Source organism: Anarrhichthys ocellatus, unplaced genomic scaffold (genome assembly GCF_004355925.1).
Source record: "Anarrhichthys ocellatus isolate YVR2014 unplaced genomic scaffold, GSC_Weel_1.0 scaffold30, whole genome shotgun sequence".
NCBI classification, from domain to species: domain Eukaryota; kingdom Metazoa; phylum Chordata; class Actinopteri; order Perciformes; family Anarhichadidae; genus Anarrhichthys; species Anarrhichthys ocellatus.
In genome coordinates, this window is record NW_022280060.1 from 5,091,178 (window position 1) to 5,103,787 (window position 12,610).

The 12,610-nt window shown below is 44.0% G+C and overlaps 1 protein-coding gene across 1 annotated transcript in view; it reads left to right on the top strand.

The window, feature by feature from the left end:
• The window catches only part of lingo3a (leucine rich repeat and Ig domain containing 3a), a 34,822-nt gene extending 22,586 nt beyond the window's left edge, over positions 1–12,236 (top strand). The window contains exon 2 of the mRNA XM_031863956.1: positions 7,574–12,236. Within this exon, the coding sequence (XP_031719816.1) occupies positions 7,625–9,457 (1,833 nt within the window). The 5' untranslated portion in view covers positions 7,574–7,624 and the 3' untranslated portion in view covers positions 9,458–12,236. The remainder of the gene's footprint in view (positions 1–7,573) is intronic.
• Positions 12,237–12,610: the final 374 nt, after the last annotated feature.

Genomic DNA, 12,610 nt, shown 5'->3' on the forward strand with positions numbered 1-12,610 from the left:
AAGGTGTCGCACATCGGGCTGCTCTCATCCAGCATTCATAGCTATACCTACGAAAATGATGCGCCGTAAATTGTAGGAATCCCAAAAATCATTTTGTGTGTTGTGCACGTAATCATGAACGAGGAAGTATAAAGACAGCAAAAGCCTGCACGGTGGGAGGAGATGGGTGGCAAACATATATATATACTGTGTGTATATATATATATATTCTCATATGCTCATACTTCCTGCCAGCAACCCCTGCTTTAGTCTCCACGCAGCGACTGGGTGTCCTTGCCCGTGGTGGGTTTCATGGCGCTGCCAGCACTAACGATCCATCACCAGAATGCAAGGTGGAAGTTACAGGGTCATAAAAGGGAACCAGCAACTCAGTGTTTTCTCTCTCTGTGCCTTTCTCTCTCATCAGGTGAGCGTGAGTGTGTGTAATGCCCTGTGTGTGTGTGTGTGTGTGTGTGCGTGTGTTTGTGTTCCGTGGACCATGCACTGCCAGGGGCTTCAGGGTCTCCCTACACAGACTGATGGACACCGACAGTGGCTTCCCTCGGTGGACATGAGTAATGTGTGTGGGTTTTTTTTCTCTGGTGGGAACACACACACACACACACACATACACAACACAGTTTGTGATTACGTAAAGCACAATGAGTGGGCATGGTTGGAATCAGAGCGAGCAGCCATTTGAGGAGCTTTTGTGGATGTTATGCCTCGGCCTGTGTGCCTTTCTGGAGAGCGCTTGGCTACACCTACACACTCTCAAACACGCCTGCTGCTCATTTCTCAGCCGTTTCCCACAGCTGCAGTATGATTATGGGTCTGGCAGTCTCACCCTCTGTTCTGCTGTTGTTGATTCTTCCCTTTCTTGCTATAGATAACACGCATACACAGCAGAGAGCTATATATAAGCTTGTATTTGGAGGCTCCTAAATAGAACTGTACAGGGATTACGATGCTTGTGAACGATGCGGTACATCATGGTATCTCTTCTATACTTTTCTTATAGTCGAGTTTTCTGTGTATCCAAAGCCAGATATTGCTTTCTTTTGATTGTGCCATAGAGCCCTGTAGTTTTATTTTGAGTCCTTCAAACATTCACAGTCCTGCTGCCAGAAACACGGACTAAAGCACCAAATGGGTATTTTCCTCGTGCTTTTTTTCTTTTTTTAATTTCAGAAATATGGGTCTGTATTTGCACACACATGCCCAGTGTACTAGCTGCTGTGCTGCATTTAAATCTCTTCTCTCTCCACTCACACACACGCACGAGCACTTTTCGGCTTATTAGAGAAGCGTTATGCATACGTTAATGTGGTGTGTGCGTGTTTAATGTGTACAATTTTGGCAGTGCCTCAGCAGTGCCCTCTGTCTGATCCCATCCTAATGTCCCCTTGTTGAAACATGTGGGGGCTTCACTATCTATTACTTTGAATAGCCGAGAAGGGCAGCGTTTGCATAAGGCCCATTAGTGCAATTTACTGTCTTTTCAAGCCCCTAATAGCTTCCATTTGAACAAAAAGAGTGCAGAGAGGAGGTAAGTCTGGAGTAAGGGTAGTCTCAGAGATAAATGATGTCGCGGTTTGTGCAGGGAGAGGTGGTGAGGGGGGAAAAAGGGTGGAGCGACGCACAACATTTCACTGAGCGCCTTGCCCCTTTGGCTTCATAGCCCACTTTACTGTCTAAATCTGTCTCTCTTGCTATCTAACCTGCGCTTGGCTATTTCTTTTTTTTTTTTGAAGCTCAAAGGCTACACTTCTCTGGCTCCCTCTCTCACTCACTGGGTATCCACAGTGTTTTGGATGCACATGTGAATACCAGGTCATCCTCTTTGCCCTCTGTTCTTTACAGTCTCTGAGCTCAGGACGACCCATGCTGACTACAGCTGCAGAGAGGGGACACCTGGCAACCTGAGGAGAAATGGATGGCTGTAATTTTTAGATGGTTGCGTACCACTTAAGCAATTAAATGATTAGACTACAGCTGTAGTTAATAATACATCACTCAATTATCAGCTTTAATTTTGGAGCACAAAGATCAGAAATAAACTAAAAACAGAAAAATCAGGAAAAGCAAGTCAATAAAACAAGTCTAAGTCTGCAGCCATGAATTAAGCTCAGTTTATACTCGCCGTGGTGAGGCCGGTGCGAGGCGCGCGTGCCAGAAAATGACATGATCACGGCCGGCACGTGGGGTGTTCGCAGCCCTTGGTCGTGCACCTCTGAGTTTTACGTATCACTGATAAAAGCACTATTTACGTGTCTAGGGATATTACAACGAAGGCCAAATCGTTTCTAGATGCTTTAGCAACAGGAGGTTTTAACAATCTTCATTTGAGTATATATTTTGCCAGCAAAATCTAATTGTTTACAGGATATTCAACCTTCGTTTCTTTATAATGCATGTCATACTTCTTCTTCGAACACTTCGTCCTCAGCATGCTAACATGCTGATGTTTAGCAGATATATCCATGTTCACCATTTTAGTTTGGCGTGTGAACATGCTAACATTTGCCATTTGGCGCTTAACACAACGTGCAGCTTAAACTGATGGGATGTCATCACATTTGCATGTAGTTGGTTAAACAACTAACTTAGATTTTGACATGATGACGGCACTATGAAAAGTGGTGGACCCTAAAAGACCGTCCACCATCTTGGTTTGTGCTGTAAAAGTGGCCATTGATCAATTCTGAAATACATGTGTGATAATAATAATTAAAGTTGAATACAGAAATGGCTGAGGTTAAAGATAGGGTCAGGAATGTCCTTTTGGGTCTGCTACAATTTAAACCAGAAGAGACGGGTCATTCAGGAAGTAAGATAGCAACATGAACAACAAATCATCTGCATAATTTGCGTCAGCGGCCGCTATTTATTTGTGACATGATGGAAAAAATGGGCAATCAACAACAGCTCCTCTCTTTAATGCATTTTTAATAACATCATATTCCCAGTTGTTTCCATCAGCCCGTGACTAAAGACTGCTCACTGTTTATACCACGGCAACCACTGCACACCACTGCCATTACCCAGACGTGTGCTGAATTTTGTAATCTTGTCAAATGATTTATGACACTGTGCTTTATTCATGTGCGCATGAGTGATTAAAAAAAGAGATGTGAAGCTGTCTCACGAGTGGCAAGACACTTGTGAGGCACTAAAGCATGTTAACATGCTCGTCATAGTAGATGTCTCTGCAACACTATACACAAACATATTTGACTAACAACGACACTGTAACCTCTTGACACTCTGTTGATGATGTCAGTTCATTTTTTTATGTTTTAAACTAAGAACCAGATCTTACACGTTGCACCTGTAAGCCAGAAACCTTTCAAGTATTTGAATGCTTCAGGCTATACGTGAATTTGTTCCTTGTTGCAAAAGTGTCAGCCTTAAATTTGTATCACAATACAAGCATCTCAAGAGCAGACGACAACAGTATGAAGCCGTCTTCTTTGATCTGAGCTCAGTTCCGTCCTTCACTGTCACGGCAGCCCGGTGCGAGTCTCCTTCTGGAGGACGCCCCGTGAGTCTGCAATGTGCCAGCAGGCTTTTGTTTCTGGCTCTAATGTAGTCATGTCATTTTAATAACATCACACTTACATTGGGCCTCTTTTTTTGGGGGGGGGGGGAAGAGATATCTGTCTGAGAACTGTTACATTTAGAGAGTTTTTTTTTTTTGGTTGCCATTTTGACATGTTACTGTAGCACTGGTCTGAATGATGAAATTAATTCCATATAGCTGCTTCGGTATCAGGGTCCTGGTATTGTGCATGTTGGCTCACTGTCACACTGTCGTGTCTTACGTGAATAGAGCGGTGCCATTAATGTTCATTCTTACAATGACAAGTCAAAATGTCTGCTGTGAAAATGGCCAATCAGCCTCGTCGCTCATTACGATCTGATTCTGTTCATGTAACTTTTTTTATCAGTTAAACTTTCACGCACTTGAAGGCCACAGCAGAACTACCCGATGATGCTGGCAGTGTCTCTGTTAAGCCTTTTGGCCTCACTAAGTCATAGCAATGTGAGTCGACCGCTGTGATGCTCGGCATAGCAAACTGTTAAAGACAAACATCAACAATTGTGTATAAATATTGAGGCACTTCCAGAATAGAACATAACTTCAGGCACTTTTTCTATTACAAAGTACTGGACGAGTAAATGTTGCCTGGCAACCAAATGATAAGATAAAAAAAAAAAAGCGGACCTCTTTGCCTAATGCTACTGGATGAGTGCACAGTATACACTGACAATAATGATTTCATATATAATGCATCTGTTTGATTATTACAGACGACAGCCATCTGTCTTTTGTCACAGGTTTTGTTTTGGAGCAGATGAAAGGACAGTGGATCTCAATGCAGACATGGAGACCCAGCAGGTAGAGTGAAGGCACAGAAAACAGGTACTGCAGAAACGAGGCAATATTAACTCTCTGTGATATACGTGAAAACAGCGACCCAGATGTATTCCTGAAGAGCTGACAAACAAATGAGCAGCATCTGTGCAGGCAGGTGGCTGATGGCCAGAGACATTCGGGAAAGTCTAATGGACACGCGTGTTTCAGTCTGGTCTGGAAAATAAGAGACTATGAAGAGAGTAGGAAGCAGGAAAAGGGGGAGGAGAGGGGGGGATTTTAAGGGAGATGGTGCAGGCGTCTCCATGACAACATTAGACACCTACAGTATTGTCCTTTCGAAGCCGATCCGAGCTTTTGCAGTTTATGTCAGACCTGCGTATCGATTCTGCCTGCAAGACATAGCTGGTGCAGTTCGGCCCGACGAGCATCCTGTGGCTAACCCCCCAATGTTCACTTTGCTGCATATGCACTGCCAAATGTCCAGTTAAGTGGAAACGCAGCAGTTCAGTCATTCTTCTCAGGAGGAGCAGCTCCTCTCTCTGTCACCTGCAGCAGCTGAAGGTTGTTCTCCTGCTGCGTAATGAAAGATTACAACGGTTTATTTTTGACTTCAGCTTACTACCAGGTAACAGTAGCCTGTGTGGAGCCGCCGGCGCCCACAGGGCTGCTGTTGACCTGTGGTGCATCAAGATGGCCGGGGGCCTCTGGGATTATTGGTGAGGGGAGTCTGCTACCAGATATGGGTTCGGAAAAGATGTGGGGTGGGTGCGGTGGTTGGGGGTCGGAGGAGGAGGAGGAGGAGGAGGGGGAGGGGGACGTTTGTTGTTACTGTTTCGGTCGCTGCCCATCTGCTGTTTATGGGGTTTTAAAACTTTGTATAATAACTTTCAGACGTCACTGCGTCTTAGAGTGCATGTGCAGTTTTATGACAAATGCTGTAGAATATTTACAGTCTCGCACAACACTACAAATTGTAATTATTTGTTATTTCCTAATGAGAGAAGACACACACACACACATGCTGCGTTAGAAATGACATACTATGTACTACATACTCAATATGTGTACTACGGTTTAACATACTAAAGTGTAACGCAACTGATTTTACACATCAAAGTCAGTTTCCAGGTCTTGTAAACTGACTTTTTTCCCCCACATACTGCATTGTTGTATAAAGCCTTGGTTGGCTCCAGACGGAGCCGGGGAAAGTCTGATAAATTGCCTCAAGTGATGTCACTTGAGTCAACGTCCATTGGGGCTGAAGCCTACAAGTTTGAAAATAGAAAGAAATGAAAGAAGTGAGATTTCCAGGTGTCTGTAAACTGCCCCTCATCTCTGGTTGAAGCTAGCAGCTCAAAGTTGTATTACTGAGCTATGGACAGACACTGGGTAAAGTGGGCGCCTGGTTTTCACAAGGAAGAAGAATGTGTGAAATAAAAAAGACGATACCTCTGGTTCTGCTGCAGCAATTTTTATACTTTGTAAGGTTATAAAAGTGCAATGATGTATTGTCAAAGTACAAACTTTAGCAATGCCTGAGCTGCCATGTTTTTTTCAATTATAAAGCAAGAGCCAAACCCCAAGGACTGCCTTTGGATGCAGAAAGAGGTTTCTTCTCTGTTTCTAGTGGTGTTATTAGATCATAGAGCGTGACATAAAATGTGTGTGAAGGGTTTCGTGTCAGGCTGCTGTGTCTGACAGTTATATGCATGTGTGGGTTGTTGACGGCATGCATTGCGTCTACCACACTATCTTTTTCTTTTGATACGACTAATGGTAGAAATCTGAAATGTTCATATCTTGTGTCTTTAACAGAGCTCTGCTCATTTTAAGTCTGCTATCAGACGGTTCTGCTCGCATTTCAGACGGTTAATTTCATTCAGTGGCAGATTGGCTAATGGGAATATCCATCTCTGAGCCGGGGTGAATTGTAAAATAAAACATGTGTAGAGGTTAGGGACATTAAATGAGTTATGAAGTCATCTGTTACCGTAGCAGGTGGGAATTTAAAATCGTAACACACCGTCTCCTTATTTTAAACGGTGATATATATGGATAGAAAAAGGAAGAAGAAGGGAAACAGTTTCTTGTGATGTGTGTGTCCAGTGTTGCTACGTGTTTTAGTGGCAAATGTAGCCCTGAGCTCATTATTCATGTAATTTTAGTGACATAACCAGCACATATTGTAGGTTGGGGGAACTCCTGATGCGTGAACCAGTTATTTTTAATATGTTTTTGCACACCGTCAGCCTCACCAGTCAACAATGACGATGTTATGGAAGATGTTTTCTGGAGTAACTTTCCATCTCGCTAGTTGGTATTTCACAATGGGTTTACTAAGGGATTACCACTGCTGCCAACATCCACCAGCCGACGGAGGGGTGAAATTGTGTGTGTCTGTGTGTGTGACCGCATTGTGTCACATGAAACCCATAGGCAGGTCAGGCTCCTCTCATGATAAGCCTCATGCCTCAGAGACTTATGCAGATGATGTGATGGACTGAGCTATTGTGATGCACTGAGTCGTAGTGAGTGACCTTGTCAGGCACCTACTCAAATACTACATATACCGTGCTATGCGATCCAGTGTGGTTTGAATTGTTCTGTGTCACTTTCATATTTTATTCAGCCCGTTAACATCCTGGTATTTTCTCCTACAGAGTTAATATTCTGCTTCCTCACACAGTACGAGTGGACCATTTCAGTGCATTTTGCGGTCCTATATTATGCTTTTGAGAGGCTGCGATTGTTTTCCTTTTTCATGCATTTTAAGATGTCTCACATGAGGGCTTATGAATACAATAGATTTTCAATTTCCCTGTTTTCATTTACAATGCATGAAATAACTGGAGAAGCAAAACAACCATCAGATATAAAATTGACACATAGCTTTCAGGGGATTTCTTTGTGTGTGCTGCTGGCAAATGATTTTAAAACCTGAGTGCTTGCAGGGCACAGTCGCCCATTGTAAATTAGTTTCAAGTGAATACAGGCTCCTTTGAGGATTATCTTGGAGCTCTAGCTTTAATTTTGCTGCTGTGTCGGGTCAATTAGAGTTTGTAATAGTAATTCCACTCATTGTGTGTTTGATAGCTGCTGTTTTAGGGGAATTGGGTTCAATTAATTTGTCTCACTGTCTATCTCTTTTGTCTTTCCCAATCATTCTGTCTGTCCTCCCGGCCGCCCCCTCCCCCATTCTTTCTCTTTCCTCAGGTTTCTGTCCCAGTGATTCGGGAGCAGGACGAAGCAGTGGAAAGGAGGGCCATGGGGGTGAGCCTGGGCCAGGATGTGGGCTGGCTCCTGCCTTTCCTGTTCTTGCTACTGATGATCACGGTGTCATCCGCCCAGAGTCAAGGATGTCCCCAGCGTTGTGAGTGCATTGCAAAACTCAAGACTGTGTCCTGTTATGGTAAACGCCTGTCCGCACTGCCAGATGGCATCCCGCTGGACACCAAGATCCTGGACCTAAGCGGGAATAAACTTCGCTGGGTGGAGCATGGTGACCTGCTTCCATATTCACGTCTTGAAAGGCTGGACCTGAGCGAGAACATGGTCAGTGTCCTGGAACCGAATGCTTTTTCTAGTCTCCAGAACCTGCAGTCGCTTTCACTGAGGGGCAACCAATTGAAACTGGTCCCCATGGGGGCTTTCTCCCGTCTCTCCAACCTAACATCACTGGACCTCAGTGGGAATAAGATTGTCATTCTTTTGGACTTTACTTTCCAAGACCTGAAAAATCTGAAAAACCTGGAAGTCGGAGACAATGATTTAGTTTACATTTCCAACAAGGCCTTTCTGGGTCTGGTGGGGCTGAGGGAGCTGACCATTGAGAGGTGCAACCTGACTTCTGTGTCCGGCCAGTCTCTGTCTTACCTGCATAACCTGGTGGTTCTGCGGCTCCGCTACCTCAGTATCTCCACCTTAGAGGACCAGAACTTCCGTAAGCTGGGAAACCTGAGGGGCCTCGAGATCGATCACTGGCCCTTTTTGGAGCACATATCCCCTCACAGCCTGCAGGGGCTCAACTTATCTTGGCTGTCTATTACTCACACTAACATCACCTCTGTGCCCACCTCTGCCCTCCGCAGTCTGGCTCACCTCACCAGCCTCAACCTGTCCTACAACCCTATCTCCGTGTTGGAGTCCTGGGCCCTGCGGGACCTCGTTAGGCTGAAGGAGCTGCATCTGGTCAACACAAATCTGGTGGTCGTGCAGCCGTATGCGCTGGGTGGTCTAAGGCAAATCAGCCTTCTTAACTTCTCCACTAACGGCCTGGTGTCCCTGGAAGAGGGAGCCTTTCAGTCTGTCAACACTCTGGAGACGCTGCGTTTGGACGGGAACCCTCTGGCCTGCGACTGCCGCTTGCTTTGGATCCTTCAGCGCCGCAAGACCCTCAATTTTGACGGCGCCTCCCCAGTGTGCATGACGCCCGTGGAGGTGCAGGGACGGGCTCTGAACGTTTTCTCTGACTCGGCTCTCTTTGATCACTTTACTTGCCAGAAGCCCAAAATCCGCAACAGGAAACTGCAGCAGGTTTCTGCCCGCGAGGGGCAGGTTGTGTCATTCATTTGCAAAGCAGAAGGTGAGCCGGCACCGATGATATTCTGGATCTCGCCTCAGCGCCGCCGCATCACCACAAAGAGCAGCGGCCGCCTGACTGTGTTACCGGAGGGCACATTAGAAATACGGTACGCCCAGGTAACCGACAGTGGAACCTACATCTGCATAGCCAGCAACGCTGGCGGAAACGACACCTATTTTGCCACACTTACAGTTAGTGGGCTGCCGCTAGATGCAGCCCTTATGGCCAACCGCACGTACTACGCAGGGGACCTTAATGACACGAATCTGAATGACACCAGAGTCTTCTTGAAGTTCACTCTGGACCTCAAGACCATCCTCATATCCACAGCCATGGGCTGTATCATGTTCCTGGGGGTGGTGCTCTTCTGTTTCATTCTGCTGTTTGTGTGGAGTCGAGGGAGAGGGCAGCACAAGAACAATTTCTCAGTGGAGTATTCCTTCAGAAAGGTGGAGGGACCCGCTGCCAGTGGAGGACAGGGCGGGGCACGCAAGTTCAACATGAAAATGATTTGATTTTTGGGATCTGTACTTCCCTCATTAGTATTCTCACCCTGATACTGTTTACAAGCTCAAGGGACAGGACGCTGACGTGGACCTTTGTGCTTGCAAAAACATGAAATGCAGTTATTTATGGGAGATTTTATTGAGACAATGTTTTGTTATAAACTGCTGTATGAGAAAAGGGAAAAATCTGCATGGATTTGATATATTTATGTGTTCACCTTACCATGCAGAGCGAACCTTGGTTTTGAAAGTATAAAGATGTCTCGAATATGTTAAAAGACCAAGCAACGAAATCAGTCCCAGCAGTCTTTAACCTCGACAAATCTCTCGCCAGTTCCGTCCTTCTTCTCTACAAGGAACTCGTCTTTAAAGGACTTCACCTCTCTGCTCCGCCTGAGGTTGTTTTCGCTCTTCATCCCCAAACCCAGGAATATATTACAGCCCGGTGGTGCTCAATGAATGCCAAGGACTTGCCAATATGTATTTGAATAGTTCCAGCTATATACTGCATATTTAGACTTATTTACAGTCAGGACCTTAGGGCACTAGTGTGACATAGAGGCGCTGTTTTTTATTTGCTAATGGTGGCTTTGTACAGAGTACAATAAGACACCAAGAGACTCTGCAACACTGCCAATTTGACCGTAAAGCACCACGTAATGTGGTAGAGAGAAGTTTCTTCTCATTGGATACCACCAAAAGATGGTCAAAAAGAAAAACAGGACAATTAAAATACAATTAAAGATACAATTAAAAGGACTCAATGCACATCTGTGTGTGACTAACCAGTACATGCGGATACACACTTGCTCTTAGGTTCTCCGTTGTTTATCCAGAACAAACTGTACAAGACTCCGTATATACTCTTGATCTGAGAAGGACTGTGTGTAAAAGATGAACGCATTTACAGAGTTGGCTTCTTACTTTGAATAACATCATTTGTAAATGTGTTGGGGTGCATTCATCCCACTGTTGAATAGCTCATACTGTATAGGTCGGATATATACTGTCTAAGATGTATTATATATTTTGTAATCAAAACCTTGTGGTTGTTTATAGTGCTGTTGAGTGATCGATCCAATTCTTCTGTTCTGCTGTTATATCTACGGTTAAAGTCTCTTTTTCAGATCATGGATATGCAGTCCACCTTATCATGTCGTCAGATCCCTGAGCTCACAAAACAAATCCTGAAGAGCGTCTAGTTCAGGGGTCAGCTCACTTGCCTATTTTTGGCTGAGGCTCGGCTGACCAGCGGGGGGGGAGGAGTTAAGCGGGTTCACCGCAGGACCTCGGTGTGTTTGAGACACGCACGGGGGGAAAAAAATGCAAATGTGATAACAAAACCTGCAGACTGGAACAAAGGTCAGGACGAAACTGAGCCAGAGAGGAGAGGGAGTCGGTCAAAGTATTCAAGGAAGACATCGGCACTATAATGCAAAGGGCCGCATGTTAACCTGTAACAATACACACCTCCTAAGAAAACTGTACTGCATTGTGTAAAGGGTTAAGTAGAAGTGGGTATAAAGGTTATTTCAAGCTGTTTATACACAATATAGTACAGTATATACTGATACTATACAATACAATCTGTACTTAATAGAATCTAATTCAATCTTTTGGATCCTTAACATTGATTTGTAGTCACGGCACGTAAAGTAAATGCAAATGTGTCATTGTTGGGCCTTGCAAAGTCAGTCTGATAGTTTCAATACGATAAAATAAATCGAGTTTCCTCCATAACTTCAAACATAATTTGGAGAGAGTGAGAATACAGGTGACCTGCTGCTACTGTTCTAACCTCATCTCTTGATCTGTGGGTTATTAAGCGATACACTCTTCCTGTCCACTCAGCTGCTGCAGCTCTGGCAGTGTTACTCTGATGCCCTCTGCTGGCTAGATATGGTACTGAATTATTCACGATGAATTATTAGAGTACAATAAGATTTGACCTCCCCAACCTTGAGACTTATTAGCAAGCAATTCATTCAGTTTCCCCTAACACATTGCGACTGTGAATGTGTGGTGGAGGGCTGATCTGGATCCAGTTGTGTTGGAGGTGAATTTAAATTTTTAATTATGACTCAAATGACACGACCTGGGGGGGATAAAGAGGACTCTCATATTACTTCATTTTGTGTTTGTGTTCATCCACATATACACTGCACAACACATTTTACAGATTAAATATGGAATTATTAATAATGAAGTGTGACTATGTTCCGCGACTGATTCGACATCAGTTCCTGTCTGCATTTTTGGAAATGTAAACATCATTTTAATTGTCCTTAACTGAAAAATGTAAATATGGAAACAGTTGTGTCTAGGAATTGTGCTAGACGTTTTTGTATTGTATTGTTTTATAAAAAAAAAAATGAAGCACACTGTTTATAAAGCATGCTATGTTATCTGCTATGATGATGTCTTTGACCTGTCCTATTTTTATTTATTTTTAAAGCGGTCATCTGGTCGATTAACAGCTACGGTGGAAGTCTGAGAAGTTGATTGAGCGTCGACATTACACCTGTGACCTCGTCACTGTGAAAATTTGTGTTGCAAGTTTTTTTTTGTTTTTTTGAATCAGTTTTTCTTCCAAGGTTTTGTCGTATTTAAATTTTTAGTGGATGTCCCATCGACACTATACGCATTAAGATGTCATGATTCACTCAAGTTAATGATATGCCTAGGTACTGCTTACACTGTATGAGCAGAGTTATTATTGTTCATTTATATGCATTCATCACATCACAAGTTACAGAAATAAATGACATTTGTGAGCAGATTAACAATAGTGTGGCGTTCACGCTCTGATGTGTTTCTTGATCCTCGAATCGTTACGCTGTAATGACTGAATTCGATGTGATCGGTGTAACTTATATAACTGAACTAAGCCCCGTTGTCGTTCAGTAGGTGAAGTGAATTCATACAGTACTAATCTGACTGGTAGCAGGTCAGGTGAAAAGACAAATAAAACCTGGCATGCACTTCAGGAACACCTCCAGGAGGAAGTAGAGAGCAACAGGAAGACACCCAGGACCCAGTGCACTGAAATTGATCTAAATCTGTTCCAATTACATACTTTTAAAAGTCCCCCTCCACTCGAAAAAAGTGTTTTGCTCATTGTTACTTCACTTGTTACACATTCACTGTGCAGAATGATGTATC